Genomic DNA, 21,738 nt, shown 5'->3' on the forward strand with positions numbered 1-21,738 from the left:
CTTTTTTGGTCAAACACTTTCATCGTGCATCTAGGCCACATTAGATTTGAGTGTGAAAATCTTCACATTAATTTATCTAACTAAAAACAATTATCTCTATTTTAGTTATAATTTTGCTCTTTCATGTGAGCTTGGAAAGCAAATCGTGTTATCTTCGTTGAGATTTGTACTTGGGCGTCGAAAATTAATTGGTGGGAGAATAACTTGTACCAATGTAAAAGCATGAAGTTTTAATATGATTATTGATTAAAATTTTGTTATTTTTAAATATAGATTTTAAATATTAATTTAATTATTTTTGTGCTTTGAAATTAACTAATACTAGAATTGTTCAAATACTAACTTTATTTGAATAATGATACTTCAAAATCAAATGAATTTGTATATACTTCCAATTCTACTTTCACTAAATTATTTGAAACAAATATGTCATCGATGGTTTTCTTTCAATCGTAAATTTTCTAACTAACTTGCTATTATGTTCATTTTAAATTTTTAAGGTATTCATTAAAATTCGAATTTGTGTCATTTGAAGCACGTAGATTATTTGTATTACGTGCTTATATATTTTATGTTATTTCCTTCAATGCTTATTTTAAATTGTTAAAGATTATATATGTTTGTTGAATCATAAAAGGAGCATGATAACTTGTGAAATTAAAGTGATAAAATTATAAAATTGAATAAGTGATAAGTTGAATATATTGCGTGATATACGATTGAGCATTTCTATGGGATAATTTTTGTGTGTGATTGATTTAGGTACATAGGATCAACATTTAGCAATTTTAGAAATTTACCCTTTTTATCACTAACTCAAATATAATTTTAAATATATATGAGGTTTAGAGTGAAAAATTACTCATTACCCGCGCAACAAGCGCGCATATATATGCATAATATATATATATATATGTATGCTAAAACTAATAATTTTCCATCGAAGAGTGAGGAAGCTGCCGTTGGGTAAAAAGAGAAAATGGCAAAGAAAGCTTCGTCAAGGTCTAGAAACTCTGCTTCTGCTTCTGCTTCTGCTTCTGCTTCTGCTTCAACTCCAGCTTCTACCAACAGCTCCGTGACAACAACCAAAAGGTGAAGAACAAAATGGAGAAAAGAAAGGTTCTTTTTCCCTTAAACGATTTTTAGGTTATTTTTGCTCTTTCTCTTTTGTTGCTCACTGTCCCATTTGTTTTCTTGATAATTACAGTCAAATGGTGCTGAGGGTAAGATCAACTGGGAAAGTAAAGGCAAGTGGAGTGAAGCAGAGCAAACCCACATCAGGGAAGAAACTTAAGGCCACTTCCAAGAAGAATATTGCAAAAATAGATGCCATGAAGCCTAAGAAACCTCCCACTGCTTTCTTTTATTTCTTGTATGTTCCCTTTACTGAAATTCCTTAGGTTTTCTTTTCTTGCAATCATATTCTATTTTTCTATCTGGGGTTCTTTTCCTTTTCTTTGATGTATAAAATCTCTTAGTATAGCTTCTTCCTTATTAGAGTTACCCCGTGGAATTAGTGCGTGCAAACTGGCCCGGGCACTACGATTATTAAAAAAGAAAGTATAGCAGCCTGCTTATTGTTAGCTCAAGCTTTTAATATAACTATTACCAGGTAAATTTGTTACAAAGTGTGAATTATTGATGTTGCCATAGGCTGCCTTCATCTTCTGGTTTGGACATTTCCTTTTGAAGTTTATCTTCAACTTTGTTTGCGGCACAACGGTCTATAGGCAGAGGCGTGGAACCCTCCCTTCTTCTTCCCCCTTTTTTTCTCTTTCAGATCCGCAGTTCTTCTTGAAGTTTTCAGGTATGCCCGGCCATTTGAGAGGCGCGTGGGGCACATGCGTCGGCGGAAAGGGACAACAGGGAAGGCGTGTGGTAGCGCATGGAGGCTGGAAATCGCTTCAATTCTGGTTCTGCAACCGTCACCTCAACCTCCCTTATTATAATCTAAGTTCTATCATTTGAGAGTTGGTACCTCCTGGTCAACTGTTGATATTCTGTCATCCAATTATACTAGTTTAATAAATTGTTCTAATTATAGCACATATCTTGTTTGCTTCCTAGTACTCTCGATTCGTGTCCGCTAGTTTTCATTTTTGTTCATTTTCTTTAGATATCTTTGCTTGCTATAGTGTTAGTATTATATTAGTTTACTTTAGATTGTATTGGCTTTGGTGGACAATGGTAGAGTGAGGTCATGTCCTTGGGTGGGGCAGGGGCAAGGAGGGCAAGGGGGCAAGGGAACCTCTAGGCTGAGAATTGGGTATAGGAACATAAGTACATTGACGGAGAAGTCTATAGAGCTAGTGAAGATTCTTCAGACAAGGAATATTCACTAGCCTGTGTCCACGAAACTAGTTGGGTAGGAGCTAGGGCGCAAAATGTAAGCGGGTTTTAAACTATGGTACTCAGGAGGCTCGAAGGGCAGGAATGAGGTAGGAATTTTGGTGGATAGGGAACTCTGGGAGCAGGTGGTGGAGGTTAGGAGGGTGAAGGTGGTGGAGGTTAGGAGGGTGAACGATAGACTGATAGCTATTAAACTTGTTGTTGGAGGGGTCACTCTCAATGTTATTAGTGCATACGCACCTCAAGCAAGCTTGGACGAGGTCAAAAGGCATTTTTGGGACGAGTTGGATGAGGTCGTGCATGGTATACCTCACACCGAGAAGCTTTTTCTTGGAGGAGATTTCAGTGGTCACATCGGAATGACCACAAAGGGGAATGACGATGTGCAGGGAGGTTTTGCTTTTGGAGTTAGAAATAAATAAGTAACTTTGATGTTGGATTTTGCTAAAGCTTCTGATTTGGTGATAGCTGACTCAAATTTCCAGAAGATGGAGGATCACTTGATCACCTTTCAGAGTATGGTGGTCACGACCCATATTTATTATCTTCTCCTTAGGAAGTGTGATAGCGGTTTATTTATGCATGAACTGCAAGGTTATCCCAAGTGAAAATCTTATGACCCAACATAGGCTCTTCGTAATGGACTTAAAGATTCAGAGGAAGAGGAAACAAAGGGCTAAATATGGTCGACCAAAGATCAAGTGGGGAGCCTTGACTAAAGACAAAGCCCAAGAGCTGGGGGAGAAGTTGCTGGTAACGGAGGGTTGGAAGAGTATAGGGATGCGAGTAACATGTGGATTACGACCTTGAATTGCATTAGGGATGCAACTAGAGAGGTGTTAGAGGTGTTAGGCTACTCTGGTGGTCACATGGGAATTGCCAGTGGAATGGAGAGGTCCAAGGTAAAGTGGAAGCCAAGAAAGTGGCATATTTAATAGAAGCTAGTGGAGAGAAAAGACGAGGAGGAGAAAAGGATGAATAGAGTGTGTGAAGGTAAAGGAGGCGAAGTTAACAATTACGGAGGTCAAGACTGCATCATTTGAACATTTGTATAGAGAACTTGAGCCAAAGGCAGGGACAAGAAGTTGTACAGGCTAGCCAAGGTGAGATAGAGGAAGGCCCGTGACTTAGACCAAGTGAGATGCATCAAAGACGTGGAAGTCAAAACATTGGTGGAAGAGGCACATATTAGACAAAGATGACAGACATATTTTCATGGACTATTAAACGAAGAAGGGTACAAGAATATTATGCTGGGTGATTTGGAGCACTCCGAGAATCGTCGAGATTTTGGGTATTGCAAGCGTATAAAAGTGGAGGAGGTTGAGGGGGCTATGCATAAAATGAGCAGGGGAAAAGCGATCGAGCCAAATGAAATCCTAGTAGAATTTTGGGAATGTAGGCATGGCAAGCTTGGAGTGGCTTACTAGGTTATATGATGTCATTTTTAAGACAAGGATGCTCGAAGAATAGAGGTGGAGTAGGATGATCTCGTTGTACAAGAACAAGGGTGATATCTAAAATTGGATCAACTATAGGGGTATTAAGCTGCTAAGTCACACTATGAAAGTTTGGGAGAGGGTGGTGAAAGTGAGTGTGAAGAGTGTCTATTTTCGAGAACTAGTTCGGATTCATGCAGGGGCGATCAACTGTAGAAGCCATTCACCTTGTAAGGAGATTGTCGGAGCAGTATAGGGAAAGGAAGAAGACTTGCACATGGTGTTTATTGACCTAGAAAAAACATACGACAAAAACCCAAGAGAGGTTCTATGGAGAGGTTTGGAGGCTAGAGGTGTGCCTATAGCATACACTATGGTGATTCAGGATATGTATGGTGGTGCTAAGACCCGGGTAATGATAGGGGGAAGAGACTCAGAACACTTCCCAGTCGTGATAGGGTTGCACCAGGGATCAGCTCTTAGCCCGTTTTTATTTACCTTAATAATGGATGTACTGGTGCACCACATTCAAGGAGAAGTGTCATGGTGCATATTATTTGCAAATGACATAGTATTGATTGACAAGACGCGAGGCAGTGTTAACGCGAGATTGGAGGTTTAGAGACAAACCCTAGAGTCAAAAAATTTCAAGTTAAGCAGGACCAAAACCGAATATTTGGAGTGCAAGTTCAGCTATGCGACTTACGAAGCTGACGTGGACGCGAGGTTTGATACACAAGTCATCCCAAAAGAGGAAGTTTTCAAGTACCTTGGGTTAGTAATTCAAGGTAATGGGGAGATTGATGGGGATGTCACACATCGTATTAAAGCGGGGAGGATGAAATAGAGGCTCGCATATGGTGTTTTATGTGATAAGAATGTGCCACAAAGATTTAAAGGTAAGTTCTACATACCGGTGGTCAGGCCGACTATGTTGTATGGGGTGAAGTATTGGCATGTCAAGAACTCCCATGTACAAAAGATGAGAGTAACAGAAATGAGGATGCTGAGATAGATATATGAGCATACCGGGAGAGATAAGATTAGGAATGGAGATCTTTGGGACAAGGTGGTAGTGTCTTCCGTGGTGGACAAAATGTGGGAAGCGAGGCTGAGATGGTACAGGCATGTGAAGAGGAGATGCACAGATGCCCGTGAGAAGGTATGAAAGGTTGACCATGGTGGGTCTGATGACCGGTAGAGGTAGGCCTAAGAAGTATTGGGAAGAGTTGATTAGGTAGGACATGATGCAACTTCAGCTTATCAAGGACATGAACCTTGATAGAAGGGTATCGATGTCGAGAATTAGGGTAGAAGGCTAGTAGGTAGTCAAGCTTGTCTCTTTTTCATGCCAGTAGTATTGATAATTAGTCTCATATTTTCTTATCCGTAGAATTCCATTACTATATGTTGTTTCTTTCGCTTCGATTTTCTTATCATCTTTTCTTGCTGTTGTTACTACTTTTCATCTTTCCTTGAGCCGATGGTCTATCGATATAACCTCTCTACCTTCACAAGGTAGGGGTAAGGTTTGCCTGCACACTGCCCTCCCCAGACCCTATTTTGTGGGATTATATTGGTTTTTTTTTTTTTTGTTGTTGTATTTAGTTTTTGATAATCAGGATTTTTCCGAGGGCCAGTGACACATGGTTGGGAACTCGGTGGACTCCTCTAACCTTCTCCACTTAAGTCCAGGTTTTTGTATGCGGCAGGGTTCGAACCCTTGGTATGCGCCTCCACACATCATGCGCTAAGCTCTTATCACTAGACCAAAGCTTTGGGCAATGTTCTTGATGCCTTTATTATTGCTCTTTAGTTTAATTGAGTGTGCTTCCTTTTCAACAGCCTGTATACCAGAGAGCAACAATTTTGTAGTAATCCTGCCCATTCCCGTAGCTTTCAATCTCCATTGGTATGTGTTGTCCCCATCTAACATTTTAGTTTAAAAAACAACTCCTGGAATTCGGGTTCCAGAAGGGCATATATCTTTAACAATTTCCACGTTAGGTACCACCTCAATTTTGTCCACTTTGGTAGCGAAATAGCGGAGTAAACCCATTTTTGAGGAACTTATTAGGATTGCAGCTTCCCTCTAACCTCAAATTTACGCGCAGATAAATCACCCAAATGTTCATTTTCATCTTCATATGCAACCTTTTAGTGCATCACTCTTTCTATTTTTAAACTCCTCAGCCATGCTTTACTCTAGTATCCTTCTTCAAGTGTCAAAGCCACAAAAAAAGTTTCAGGTTCCCCTTCTGTTATGATGACCCTGCAAAGATAATTTCCCAAAATTGAAAAAACCTTCAAGGGGACGGAAGTTCATAGCTGGTGGGCCTCCTTTACAGAAGAGAGGGCATGGATATGTTAGGATGTTCTTCTATGGAAGGGTGAGATTGAGTGGTTTGCTGAGTCTGGAGAATGGCCAATATTAGGGACGGAAGATGTTACGAAAATTTTATTAGGAGTTTCTTGGGTGAGTAAACGATAAAAAAAGGAGTTTCTTGGGTGAATGGTGGTGCTGAAAATTCCACTAAAAGGGTGATGGAAGTAATAGATTAAGGGTTGACAGGGAAGTTGAGATAGCCATCGGTATGATGTTCTTCCTTCGAATGCTTTGCAATGGTGAATTATTACTCTATGGAAAACATCACGGGCAACAGCGTTGATGTATTCTAATCCTGCTACTATTAGTAGGCTGACAGGATACCTTGCATCCTAAGTTATTGGTCAGAATTCGGCAGTTTGGGTTCGATTTGGACTGGCTAAAGTGGTTGAGCAAACCAAGTGAATGACTGAAAGACCTATATAGGGAACAACTTCTCTTCAATCTGTCAACCAAAAATTCTACCCCTTTTTAGTACTCGATTTGAAGACAATTGAGCTGCATACGCTGATATTTCTTAACTAAATAAAAAAGGAAGTACCAATCTCAGTAGTGTTTCACTTAGGAATTTTGCTCATTACAGGCTGTCTGCAAATCTTAGTCGCTTTTTCTTCAAAGTAATATGACCCCTAGAAAAGATAAGATTTCTTCATGAAGTTGTTCATGTGTGAAATTTTGAAAAAAATTTCATGAATAGAGCTGACAGGCTTAAAGTTCTTATTTCAGAACCAAAGCTATGAAAGAAGCATTTACACTTACTTTCAAATGTGCTTGTATCATGGAAACTTGTGCTGCTGCTTCCATATCTGCCTTTTAAAACTCCACATCTCTGATAATTTGGAGGAGCGTTTTTTACCCATTATGGGTCCTTATTGCCTTGTAGATTTCCCCTTCTTCGATGTTCCTATTGGACAAGCTACTTGCTCCTCCACAGCATTAGAAAGTTTTTTATCTTCTAGCTGCAGAGCCCAAAAAATTTCTTATTGGATTTGATTACTCTAGCTTGGATATCTAGGTCTTCAATAAACCTCTCTACACCACTTAATTAACTCTACTCTGCTTGCCGCAAACTAAAAAGCTTTGTTTCTGTGAGTGTTTGCAACAGTGGCATCTTCACTCTTTTGTCTTCAGCATATATCTTGACAATCATACAGTTCCATGTTTACGAGTGGCTGAAGAGTAAAAATTTCCTGGTGAGTTAGCTTTTTTCTTTTGAGTAAGATTTTCCTCGTGAGTTTTAATCCAGGCTTCTTAGGAATAGGTTTTAGTCCTAAGGCCAACTTCTGAACGATAATTTTGGATAAATTTATCAATCTGGCATGAACAGAGCCCTGAAGCAGCTGTAATTAGAACTGATGAAACTCCCCCCTGCTATCTGTGGACACTTGTCTTTGACCTTTCCCTTGAACCTTGTCTGCTTCGGCTTCCGTATGGGAAGGAATTGCTCTAGTATATGAAGAGAGCAGGGGAAAAAAGTTGCTGAAACTAAGTGATTTCCTATTGTCAAGCTTTTGCTTGGCGACTATTCTTGGTATATGGCTATATGCAAAAATTAATTTTCTGGATTCACTAACTTGACCATCTATCCAACTTAGGTTTAGTGTCAAAGCCATGGGCTATGAATTGAATGCACTAGAAGAGGCATCCTTTGAGTCTACGCATTTTTATAATTTTATGCAGTTCACTGAAAGAGGGTTCATATGCATAAGTTAGCAGCCAAAATAACACCGTGGTTGGTTAAAAATTGCTATTCTTGGAGCATTACGTAGAATCTCTAGCAATAACCCTCAGGGGAAGGCTACACAAAGCATAGAAGTAGCAAAGTTGCTTTCAACCCAAACATGTCAATTCATATATCTTCACTCATTGAATTGTATAGTGCTTAAACCTCAAGAATTTGCTAATGTTCCACCTCCTTCACGTAATGTGATTAAGCAAGAAGTAACTGCTAGTGGTTCTCTGACAAGTAAGTGTTTTTAAGAAGGGAGATATATAGAAGCCAATTGAGACAAACTTAATGTTAATCCAAGTAAATATGAATCTAGAAACATAAATAGCAAAATATATACACTGCAGTGGCTTATGAGAACAGATCTAAGATATAAGTGAAAATGCTAAAGACGATAAAAGGTGCTTCAGAGTATTGCCCATAAATTCAAGGTCAGAAATGAAAATTTTGGGATTTAAGCATTAAGTTATCATTGTGTCATCCAACTTGCTTCTATGTAAGTTATTTCATACCTTACTACTACCCTACATCACCCTTCTGAACTCCTATGCCCTATGCCTTTAATCTTCTTTGAATGATCCTTTTACTCTTCTAAGGTGAGCAAATTCATGTTCTTTTCTTGCAGATGCTACCCTCGTCGTTTGCCTTTTAGTCTGGTGATATAAACATATTGTTTTCCTATCACAAGATTGTTTTGTTTTGTATCTAGTGTTTCTGGGTGTCCCTGACTAGACTCTTGTTGCATTGCATCTACATAGGTTATTTGAAGCTCAAAAATATCCATATCTTCTATGTGTTCTGCTTACTAACCTATTCCCTTCTGTTTCTTACTAACCTATTCCCTTCTTTTAGTCTGATGATATAAACATATTGTTCTCCTATCACAAGATTGTTTTGTTTTGTATCTAGTGTTTCTGGGTGTCCCTGACTAGACTCTTGTTGCATTGCATTCACATAGATTATTTATTCTTGAGCCGAGGGTCTTTCGGAAACAACCTCTCTACTCTCAGGGGTAGGGGTAAGGTGTGCGTACACTCTACCCTCCCCAAACCCCACTTGTGAGAACTCACTGGGTTGTTGTTGTTGTTGTTCCAGGGAGGACTTCCGTAAGGAATTCCAGGAGCAAAATCCAGATGTCAAGTCAATGCGAGATGTGTGTGTCTCTTGAACCTCGATTCGATATATTATTTTAACTAGTTTTGATTGTATATGGCATTTTTCTCTTATATTTCCAATGATGTTTTGCATTTATATCATGCTGCAGGTTGGGAAAGCCTGTGGAGAGAAATGGAAAACAATGACATATGAGGTTTCTGTTCCCGAGCTAGCTTTTTCACGCTTTGTCTCTTTCTAGTTTGCTGCTCAGTTGTCTATCAGTGCATTAATTTTAGAGATGATTCTCCTTATACTGCACACATTAAGCTAGCATTCTGAGGATGGTCCTTAAATTGTTGTATAGCTTTTATTACATGCATGATCATGCCTTCTTTTGCGTTTGTCAAAGGGCTGTTATACGGGTACAGGTACTTCATATGGATTCTTCAAACAAACTAAAAATTAGTAAAAGACTGCACGTGCCGGTACTGTGTACTTAGACACAACTCATATTGTGTACATACCCTTAAACGAGTCTATGTAACATAAGCCAATACTAGTTTAGTTTTATTTAAGTTGTCTCCATTTTGGTGCTTTTCTTCCAGTAACTGCTGCACTAATATTTTGAACATGCAGTGAAGTTAATGACAAGATTGTCTCTTCCATAACTTATCTGACCAAACAACTGCACTTGTCATTTTAGTTTTGCACATAAGAAATGAATAAAGCATTTGCTGCCTGGCATCAAGGAAATCATTTTCTGGTAACTTTTATGTAATTGAGTTGAGGTTCTTTGTTCTAATCCAGAATAGTTACTAGTGTTAGTAGAAGAACTTTATCTCTTTGGTTACCTCAATTTGGAGCTTAGTTGCCCATTATATGGGTTGTTTTGATCGTGAGAGCATTTTAAATATGTTGAGTGGGAGAGGTCAGAGCAATTAAATTGTTTCAGCATCAAGTCTGAAGCAGCCTTAAATTATGTTTTTTCTGACCAGATTAATCCAAATAGGTCAAGTTTTCTTCTTTGGTTGATAAATCAAGTTCATTTCTTTAATAATACCCCAAGATGGTGTCATAAGTATTTACAAAGTGAATGAGTCGTTAAACAACATTTATCAATCAAGTTTTTACAATCATCTAGGCATGAAGGTGCTCATTATTTACCCAATAAAAGAAGGGGAACAAAACGGATTCTTAATACATGTAATTATGGAATAATTTCCTACTATTCTCATTCCAAATCGTCAAAAGCACACAACGGTATGGTCTTCAAATTGCTCTGTTCTGCTTGCTAAATCTCTGTGATCTCGATCCGGTTGTCTTCTCCACCGTCCCTGGATCACCCGAACCATCTCAAACAAGGAGAGTTTGAGATTCCAGTTGGTTCAAGTTCATAACCTATAAGAACTGGAAATTTTCTTCTGATCAGATATCTCAAGAAAAATTCTCTGTTAAACAAAAGGGCCTATAGTTGTATAATAGGAGGAACTGGAAATTTTCTTCTGATCAGAGATCTCAAGAAACATTCTATGTTAAACCAGAGGGCCTATAGTTGTATTGGGTGTGTAAGCTACCGAATAATTGTAGTTTTTCAGTGGTTTGTCCATGAGGCCATGTTACTAGTATAGGAAGTTTACGTTACTGGTATCCAACAAAGTTGTTCAGATGGAAATTATTCCTTAATTATGAGTTAACGCATAGGAAAAAGGCCACAGTTCTACTATTACAATATGGCTTTCAATCTGGTATTACCACAAGGAAAAAGGTGAAGGAAACAGAATTAGACTGTGGTGGTACCATCAACTACTTTTCCCTATGTATGTCTTTCTATTTTGGATGTGTAGTCTTAACATTGCTAAAAAAGATTTTAGGGAGAAAAGCATTCTTTGAAACAACTTATGCCGTTGTTTTCCGATATGACTACCCATTTCCTATACCTAGGACCTATCATCCCCTAGTACCATCTTTCTTTATGATGGGTAATTATCCATATCTACTGGCACCTGAATTGCAACCAAACATGGTTAGATAATCAAGAATTATATCTCTTTGTGAACTGTGTCCTTGCTCCTATTAGGTGCAAGAGTAATGGAGCAATATGATCGATTGTTATCCATTTTAGCAGAACCTGACTTGTGAGCAAACACGGGAAAAGTTAAAGAAGTTTTTATCTCTGTGTGAACTTTGCGATAGCCTTGCTTCTTTTTCGCTGAGACTAATGGGTACTCCTGAAGTTGTGCTAGTGAACCTGCAACACAACTAGTGAACTAGAGGGAACTGATAGAAAAGGATATCTGCTCTGTTTGGTAGACACTTTTGTTTGTTTTTTATTGAAGGATATTTTCCCTCTGTATTCCTTTATTTTTTTCTCTTTCAGAAGAAACTTTTTTTTAAAAAAATTGCCTGAAAGTGTAGTCACCCCCCACTACCAACTTCCAATGCTTTTCTGCTTTCATCTTTTTTCTTTTGTCAAGTCATGAATCCTTAAATTATTTAATCAGATAGTAGAAAAGTTCCTGCCGGCTTACTATTCACCAATCATTGGTGGTAAGCTTAGACAGGCACTAAAATACTAAGGAGAAGGCTAACTTATGTGTCATGCCCCAGGAATGTAGCCTTCTACCTTGTTGAGTTTGCACTATTAGAGAATATATTTTATTCCTCTTCCGCCATTTTCTTTCCCTAAGTTGTAGGGGCTAGACCTATCCTTTTAGCCAAAAGTGATCTTCTAAGATTTTCAGACTCACATTACCTGATTCAAAACTATGGGATATGGTTTTTCAAATTCCAAATCCAGCAAGTACCATTCAACATGGTAGGTAGCGTAATTTCAGATCACCTACTGAAGAATTGAAAGGCTGTTGGTTTTAAGCAAGGTCGGGACGGAGGAAACCCTGTATCGCTTCTGGGAGATGATCCCCTTCCTAGAGATTAGGTTCCTTATCTTGTTACAAAATAGAAGTCCACAAGTTATCAAGTATATCTGTACCAAACAACTAGTTCCAATTAAGTCCTCAATTTTTGCTTGATGAGCGGACTCCACGCTTGCATATTTGGACCATATTGTATAATCTGTATCTGTTAAAGCACTTGCTTCCCCCTGGAAATAGAGTTGTGAAGATCCAAGACCATTGACATTTGACTTTACTGGTTGTAGGAAAAAGTGCATTATTATGATATAGCAACAGAGAAACGAAGAGAGTTTGATAGAGCCATGGCGGACTTTAACAAGAGAAAGGTAAGCTTGTGCTTCCCTTCCTAGTTTCTTTAATTCCTTAACTAGCGGTACTGCAGAAATTGAGGCAGTATTGTTCTTGCCATGTGATGGAAACTATGTGCAGGAAAGTGGAGAGTTTCAAGAGTTCGAAGAAGACTCGGATTTTGATGAATAGTTCAGTCATTTTTCATAATCTTCAGATTTAGATGTTTGTTAGGAATAGTGTGTATTTTGGCATTGTTTCTGTACATCCAACTTCTCAGTCTATAGTCTCTCGGCTTTATGACTTAAACACCTTGGGTGACTGAAAAGTCCTCCTTTTCCCAACTAAACTAGAATCCACTTGATGCTCAACTATGGGTTCTCTATGTACAATCTTCTGTACATTAGCCTTCCAAGGTGTGTTTTATGTAACAACAATGGGGAAAATAGATGTTCGCTGAAATATTCTTTGTGCATAGTGCTGCACATTTCATTCTAGTGGAGCAATCCTTTTCTTTGAGTGTGTATTAATCTTTATGGTCTACTGCCTCAATAGCTGGAGCATTCACCCTATTAGGATTCATTTTAAACCTGTCCCATCAGGCATGCTAAAGAATTGTGCCTAGGGCTAGTTTTTATATATATCAAAGCCAAAAAACAAAGTGTTGACAAGTCTTACAAAATGTAAAAGCATAGCTAGTGATAATACATGGATCCTACTATCAAAATCGAGCAGGGTGCTTGACATTGTTATTACATTTAGAACTAGAGAATAACTGTGAAAATGGATAATAAAAACTAGCCAAATGATAATGAAGTAACTTGAATCCCAAAGTGTGCTCCAAGCATTGTAGAATTGTCCAGTCATCATGCTGCCTACTGGAGAATTGCACCTCCTAGCCACTCGACCAAATTGGTTCATTTGATGTAGATCAATACCTGGTCTAACAATCCAGAAGCCTAAACCATACGTACAAGCAGTTTCATTCACTGTCCAGATTTTTTGTAGTCCATGTTGGTTATGCGATTTGTCATCCAATTTTTGCGTGTAAGCCTTGCATGAAGCCATGTAAACCATACAACTGCACCTTCCTCATGTATCATAAATGATGTAGGTGCTTTGTATTCTCTTCCAATTGAGTCCCCCAAAGTCAAGTGGAAACCCATGCCTCAATTTGTTGAAACTGGGCAGTACGTGCTTCATGCGGGTATCTTCAAGTATTGTGCATTGTGTAGCACTGTTGTTGACTTGTTCAAACATTTTGAATGAGCTAAAGGAGCAGTGGCCATGAGTACATATCTTCCAAGTATGATTTTCAGAGATAAGAGGTCCTAGCAGCTCCTTTTGATCCTTGCTTTTCATACTTGTGCCTACCTCTGACATACCTTCAATGGAATGAGCACAAAGTGCTAATACCGCACATTGAAGATCTGCCAAATGATAGGGCATGTATACAATAGCTTCTCATGCAAAAAAAGAACACAGAGTTAGTGATACAAAGGACCACCATGCTCTCCTCCATAAGGACTTGAGCATAATGATAATTTGCTCCCCCTCCCTTGTATTCCATCTTCCATCTAGTGATCACCTCCATGCAAATTAGCTCCGTAGATATGGGCATTGTAGTTTATCACTATTCTCAATCCTTCTGCGTTGTGCCTTCAATTGATCAAAACTGCGTGCTTTAATATAGCCATTATCAAGGGCATTATTAGCCAAGTAATCAGCCAGCTTATTGCCCCTCTCATGAATCATGATATGTGAGACCCTAACATTACACCTCTCCATTATGCCTTTGATCTCCTCAACATATGCAACCACTGCCCAAGGTGCAATCGATGTGCCCTCTACTACATTCTTCAATAGCATGGAATCAGTTTGCACCAAGATATGTATGTACCAAGCTGCACACAATATCTCAATGCCTCCGGTATAGTAACTGCTTCAATGTTAGTAACCTCCTGTATTTCTTTACCTAGTGCAAACCTGACATCCCCTTGATGCCCCATCAATATTGACTTTTATCCATCCTTGAGTAGGAAGATCCCACAACACAAATGTCACTTTCAACTGTCAAGTATAAACCTCTAGCATATGCAATAAATCTGGCAACTTGTGTGGAACATTTTGTAGGCTTGGCTTCCTTACTTTGACCAGTGCTTGGAGTGTAGATGACACTTGATAGATCACTCTGCTGATTGAGACAGCTTCCCCATGCTTATAGCTATTTCTTCTCTTCCAAAGCTCCCATAAATGATGAAAGGAAGTGCTTGAAAAATAGGTTTTAGCCTAGGAACAACCTGGACAGTCCAACATTTAACTACTGCCTGCTGCAAAGATAAGCCATCTATTGATATGCCTGCATTTGAAAGAAACTAGTACCATACTGTATGAGCTTCATAGGATATGTAGAATACATGAGCCAATGTTTCTTCATCTGTATTAAGGCAACACCAACATCTAGAAGACATAAAATATCTCATTCTCTTAAATGTATCATCAAGAGGTAGCTTGCCTTTTCAGATCTTCCACATAAAGAAAGCTATATTAAAAGGCAAACCCTTCGCCCACATATTTTTATATGCAATGCTAGAGTCTCTTCTTCTCCTAAGATATTCCCGGGCAGATTTGATAGTGAAATTACCCCTGGCCTCCAACATCCAAAAAGGTCTATCTAGATCATCATGTAGTACCGGAGGCTTGACATTCTCAATAATATGTAGTGCCAAATCATGAGGAAGAATGTCCATCAACCTGTTCTCATCCCAGACTCCCTCCTGTACCACCTCATAAACATTATGAACAGATTCATCACAATAAAAGTCCTGTGGAGTAATGAAATACAAGGCTAGGGGTCGCAAAATGGTTCAAAGAAAACAGTTAACCACCCATATTATCCACTAAAAAATGGGTTGGATAATGAACTTTTTAAAAACGGGTCAAATATGGATAAGAACCATATTATCCATTTAGAAAATGGATAACCAATGGGTCTAACTTTTACATTTGTAAAGCCTCAAATTGGGGGTTCCTCAAGTTAGAGAGACTAAGAATTCTCTCAAAAGTGATCATATACAAGAAGTCATGGATAATATGGGTAACCCATATTATCCGTCGGTTAACCCGTTTTTATCCGTATTAAATATGGGTCGGGTCGGATAATTGATCCGTTTTTTCATTACCCGTTTTCAACCCGAACCATATCCGACCCGACCCGCCCGTTTGCCACTTCTATACAAGGCCCCTAACCTGTCCAATTGTCAAACAAAATAAGGAAGATCCCATTCTTGGTTGCCATATGATTTGATGCTCAATGTCATCTCTACATTGCAACATCCTCTTCCAAACATGAGATCCGTCTCTACATGGTACACCATAGCATTTAATTTCTTGCAATATTTTTGACTAGTGAAATAACTCCATAAGGTAGGTTTAGTTCTAAAGTTCCACCAAAGTTTATAAAACAATGCTTTGGAGACATTATGAAGTGATCTAAACCCTACCCCTCCTTCTTCACATGGTAGGCATAATGTGTCCCAAGAAGCCCAGCGCTTACTCTTTCCTCCAACTGAATTACTCCAGAAAAATTGTGCAAACATTTTGTGCAGCTTGTTAATAATAAAAGAGAGAGGATTCACTGCTGACAACAAATGTATTGACATACTTTGAAGAACATGTGATATCAAAATTGTCCGACCACCAATAGAGAGTAATTTACCGTTCCACAATTGAAGTTTGTCAAGCACCTTGTTTATGAGACCATGATAATAGTCCATTCTCCTCCTTGCATAAAAAAATGGGGCAGCCTAGATAGGTGAAAGGAAGTTCCTGCCTGCCTATTCCAGTATTCCTTTGAACCTTGTTCACCACTTCAATACTTGTAGAATGATGCATGTACACTGCTGATTTGACCTTATTAATTAATTGTCCAGAAGCTACTTCATAAGCACTAAAAACCTCCATGATCAATTGTAGTGAAGTTTCATATGATGAAGCATTATGCATATGCGACCGCAGATTGTGTTTTGGAGCTTTATTTTTCTGGTTTTGAAAACCCAACCCCGTTCTTATAAAACAATATTGGGGGTCATTTTAGAAGGTTCAAACTCATATTTTGAGAGTGGAGAAGTGCTCTAGAGTGGGAAAGAGTTCCTCAAGCAATTGTTCCTCAATTCTTGCTCAAATCTTGGAAGATTAACAAGGGAAAACTCACTAGGTCTTCATCCTAGAGGTAAGATTCTACACCCTAACCTTCAATTTCGAAATTTAACTGAAAATGGATAATTAGTAAGGCAATTCTTGGGTGTGGGAGTTGTTCATCTTGCATGCATGTGTGTATCAAAGGGTGTAGGAAGATTGTTAAGCTAAAAATGATAGGTAAGGGGTTGGGGATGATGGAATCCACCATAGGAGGACCTTGAAACCTTAATGCACACCTAGTGTTCCATAAAATGCTCAAGTTAGCTGGAACGATAATCATCTTCCTATTTTTTGGTTCAATTTGTTATATTTCTAATATAGATTGAAGTTGCTAAGATTTTCGGAATATTTTAGAGTTTAAGGAAGCTCAAGTGAGGTATGTTGGCTAAACTTTTCTCTTGGAATTGAACCCCACAATGTCATTGTACGTCCCGAGTTACCCATTATGAATCGATTATTCCGAATAAACTTTGTGTTGAAGGAGATATGGGTTCAATATGTATTCCAAATGCTCTTGTTAAGTTGTACTACTATTTGATAACGTGTTCAAAGTATGGGTTGCTTATCTAAATGCTATGGCTTCAAGTTGCGTTTCAAATGATAGCTAATGTCAACTGTGTAAGAAACTCAATGTGCTTAAGATTCTTGTTTGCTCATATGTGTGCTTAATGTCTTGAATGTAAGTGCCTTGTTGTTAAAATCCTTGATGATGGTCGAAAGTGAAAAAGGTGATCATGAAATGTGAAATATGAAATACGGCCAACATGCCAGATAAAAGGGGGATATTACGATTGTGGCCATCAATGCCAATGAAATGAAAATGTGTGAAAGAAGTATGAATGAGATAGAAAAGGGTGATATCTCATATGAGACGGCCTAGCCGATCGGGTCATGATCGGATGCCATGCCGAACACATGGTAGTGATTGTGTTGAAAATTGTAACTGAAATTGTGATTATGGTTGATGTCTCATATGAGAAGGCCTAGCCGATAGGGTCGTGATCGGATGCTGCCGCACACATGGTGGTGATTGTGTTGGAAATTGTAATCGAAATTGTAAACGGTGGCACATGGGTACTAAAGATCTCCAAACCTAGAATATGGAAATTGTTTGAAAACTTGTCTTGTTCCTAACTTGATGTTTTGGATATTATTAAGACTCCCATTGATGCTTATGATTATTCATTCTTGTGTTATCATTCGTTATATTGAGAGGGTATTTAGTCATTCATACTAGTACTATTCCACATGTACTAATGTCCCTTTTGCCGGGGGCGCTGCATCTTTAATGGGTGCTGGTGGTTCCATAGCAGTCGGCTCGGTCATTGATAGTGGTACATCCTCTTCCCAGCTGACTTGGTGAGCCCCACTTCATTTCGGGGTCGTGTAATCTTTTGTCCTTATGTATTATATTTTGAGGTATAGTCGGGGCCTTGTTGCCGGTACTTTCATCGTACTCTTTTTATCAATTAGAGGTTCCGTAGATATAGTATGGGTGGTATGTTGGTGTTGGGAAGTCGAACAAGTAATGTTGTAATTATATCACACGTTCCTCATCAAACTATGAGAGTGTATGTATTTTGAAACTTATAAATGATCTAACTGCTGATAATGAATCGGTGTTGTTGTTCACATGATCCTCCTCACAGCCTAATTAATGAAATAAATAGTCTCTTTATTCATGAGTGAGTTCGGGTGGAAAGTATTGTACATGCTTGCTCGGCCAGGTCATCTCGGTTGAGCGCCGGTCGCGCTCCCCAAGGTCGGGGCGTGACATACTTGACTCCTCTAGTGGATTTAAAAAATCCATAAGGCTGGCCATTGATCAACACAGAATACTAATTGTTTGAAACTATACCATACACTATCCCAATAAATCTCTCACATAAACCCATCTTCCTCAACACCTTAGTCATGAATAACTAAGAAAGCATGTCATATGCTTTGGTCATGTCTAATTTGATCACAATAATAGGTCATTTGTTCTTAGCCTAATGTCAGTAATTATTTCTTGTGTCAATAACACATTTTCAATAATATTCCTACCTTTGACAAATCCAGCTTGTTCATCTGAGATAAGTGTATGCAGTAAGTTGACTAACCTTCATGAATAACTCTTGAGGACACTTTATTGATGAAATTGCTAAGACTTACATGCCTCATATATGAGAATGTGATCACTTCCTTTTTCTTAGGCAAAAGTACTAAGTTTATGTGAGTCACAAACTTAGGTAACTCCTGTCCATCGAAAAAATCCATCACCATAGAAAAAATATCATCTTCTATGATCTGCCAACAACAATAAAAGAACTTACCAGTGAAGCCATCAAGTCCTCCAACACTATTCCATTTTGACCAAAAACAGCATGCTTGACTTCATCATCTGTAGGTTGTCTCACAAGGTCTTGATTGTTCCCCATAGTAACCATGTTAGGGACATGGTCAATAATCCCAAAAATTAGGGACAATATCTTCATGAAATTGAGCTTGAAAGAACTTTACTTCCTCTTCTGCTTGTAAGGCCCCAAAAATTTTACCTAAAAACTCGAGATTTCATGTTGCCGAGATAGACTTATGTTAAAGATTGTAGAGATTGCGGTCCAGGCTTTTTGGGTTGAACAATATGCTAGGGAGTTAGAGAAAAATGTTGGCAAAAAAAGACATTTCTACGGCCCACTATGCGGTCGAAGAATCACTCCGCGGGCCGCAGAGTGAAGCAGAAACTTGAGTAAAATTTTGGACCAATTCGCGGTCCATTATGCGGCCGCACAACGATTTCGCGGGCCGCACATCGATCGTAGATTCAGCTTGGAAATTTTTCGGAGGGAGGTTCTGCGGCGCATTATGCGGCCGCAGAACAGGTCTGCGGACCGCAGATCGGTCGCAGAGTGAAGCAGAAAGTGTCAGTTCCGGAGGGACAATTATGCGGTCCATTTTGCGGACCGTAAAAGCATTATGCGGTCGCATATCCGATCTCAGATCCTGTTCTGGAGCCTCATTTTGGGTTTTATAACCCGACCTTACTTCGTTAAATAGATGCAATGGATCATTTTTGAGCAAAATCTGATACTTTTAGAGTGAGCAAGAGTGCCCTAGAGTGGAAAAGTGATCTTCAACAAATTATCCTTCAATTCTTGCTTAAGTCTTTGAAGATTATCAAGGAAAACACACTAGGTCTTCATCCTAGAGGTAAGGTTCTACACCGTAACTCTTAATTTCGAAAATTTAATTAGAAATGGGTAATTAGCAAAACAATTCTTGGGTATGAGAGAGATTTATTTTTGCATGCACGTGTTATCAAAGGATATAGGAAGGTTGTCAGCTAAAAATGGTAAAGAATGGGTTGTGGGATGATGGAACCCTCCATAAAAAGGGCCTTGAAACCTTAATGCACACGTAGTGTTTGATAAAATGCTCAAATGAGCTAGAACCATGATCATTTCCCTAATTTTAGTTCAATTTGTTATGTTTCTAAAATAGATTGAAGTTGCTAAGAATGCCGGAACATTTTAGAGTTTAATGAAGCTCAATTGAGGTATGTTGGCTAAACTCCTTTCTTAGAATTGAATTCTACAGTGTTCATGCAAGTTATGCAAGACCCGAGTTGATCATTGTGAAATTGGCTATTTCGAGTAAACTTGGTTTGAAAGATATATGTTCAATATGTGTTCCAAATGCTTTTATCATGTTATGCTATCATTTGAGGATATGTTCAATGTATGGGCTGTGTGTTATAAATATTACGACTTCAAGTCAAGTTTGAATAAAGGTTATCATGCCAAATTATGTGAAATATCTTTATATGTCTAAGACTCTTAATTGCTCACATGTGTATCTAAAGTCTTGAATTGAAAGTCTTGTTGTTGATAATAATGATGATGTGTGAAAATGAAAAGGGGAGCATGAAATATGAAATACGGCCAATTGCCAAGCACGATATTATAATTGTGGCCACTAGTGCCGATGAATTAAAAAGATATGAAAGAAGTATGAAGTAAGATGATTGATAGAAAAGGGAAAGGTCTCGGGAAAGACGTCCTAGCCGATTGGGTCGTGATCGGACGCCATGCTGCACACATGGTGGTGATTGTGCTGGAAATTGCGATTGTGGTTGATGTCTCAAATGAGGCGGCCTAGCCGATCGGGCCGTGATCGGACTCCGTGTAAAAGTACGGTGCAATTGTGAATGATGCCATATCGGTACTAAAGATCTCCCAACCTAAAAGCATGAAAATTTACTTGAAAACTTATGTGATTCTTAACTTGATGTTTGGTACTGTTTGAGGCTCCTATTAATTTCATGATTGTCCCTCATTGTATTATTATTCATTCTATTGAGATGGTGTTTAGTTATACCTACTGGTACTATTCGACAGTACTAACGTCCCTTTTGCTGGGAGCGCTGCATCTTTAATGGATGCATGTGGTTCCATAGTAGGTACTATTGGGCAGTGATAACAGTACACCCTCCTCCCAGCAGACTTGGTGAGCCCCACTTCATTCTAGGGTTATATATATCTTTTGTTCATTATATTTCTCACGTTTTGAGGTATAGCCGAAGCCTTGTTGCCGGCACCACCTTGTACTCTTTGTAATTATTAGAGGCTCCGTAGACATAGTGTGGGTTGTGTATGGGTGCTAGGAAAGTCAAACGAGTTGTGTTGTGTTTGAAACACTTATTGCACTTCAGACTATGAAAATGCTTGTATTTTGAAACATTAAAAAAAAGTAACTAATAAAATGATTTGGTATTGTATACATGGTCTCCCTATTGTCTAATTAAGGCGAATATGTCTTCTCTTCGATCATGGGTGAGTTGGGTAGAAAGTATCTAACAGGCTTGCTTGACCGGGTTCACTCGGTTGAGCGGCGGTTGCGCTCCCCGAGTTTGGGGCGTGACACTGCTATTGGGTCATTGCCCTTAATCCAGTTGCCTTCACTATTTTGAATCCTCTTTAATTGTAATCTTCTTCGCCTCCCATTTACCTGAGCATGAAAGAGTCTGGTATTTCGATCCCGATCTTTGAACCATGCCATTCCTGATTTCTGCTTCCAGAATTCTTCCTCAAGTGTCTAAGTACCTGGTGAGATCTGCTTGTACTTTTTGGAGCCTTTCTCTATTGAGCTGAGTAGGATTGAGTTCAAACTGAGCTTAATGCACCAATATCACCTCTTCTAAACTAGCAATTTTTTGAAAAATATTTCCATGAGTAGCTTTACTCCACACTAAAAGAGCTCTCTTTAACTTCTTCAATTTGTGATTGAAAATAATGAAAGGATTGGCACTGAAGTCAACATGCCAATTTTCATTCACAACATCTTGAAAAGTAGCATGATCTA

At 38.7% G+C, this 21,738-nt stretch overlaps 1 protein-coding gene across 1 annotated transcript; it reads left to right on the forward strand.

The window, feature by feature from the left end:
* Window positions 1-921: 921 nt before the first annotated feature.
* On the forward strand, window positions 922-12,721 carry LOC109214924 (high mobility group B protein 14). The gene is made up of 6 exons (XM_019378892.1): window positions 922-1,092; window positions 1,208-1,372; window positions 8,999-9,056; window positions 9,168-9,212; window positions 12,156-12,236; window positions 12,340-12,721. Exons 1-6 carry the CDS (start codon window positions 980-982, stop codon window positions 12,388-12,390), a joined length of 513 nt encoding a protein of 170 aa, XP_019234437.1. The 5' UTR covers window positions 922-979; the 3' UTR covers window positions 12,391-12,721.
* The last annotated feature ends 9,017 nt before the right edge of the window (window positions 12,722-21,738 follow it).

The sequence above is a fragment of the Nicotiana attenuata genome, unplaced genomic scaffold, assembly GCF_001879085.1.
Source record: "Nicotiana attenuata strain UT unplaced genomic scaffold, NIATTr2, whole genome shotgun sequence".
Taxonomy (NCBI): Eukaryota; Viridiplantae; Streptophyta; class Magnoliopsida; order Solanales; family Solanaceae; genus Nicotiana; species Nicotiana attenuata.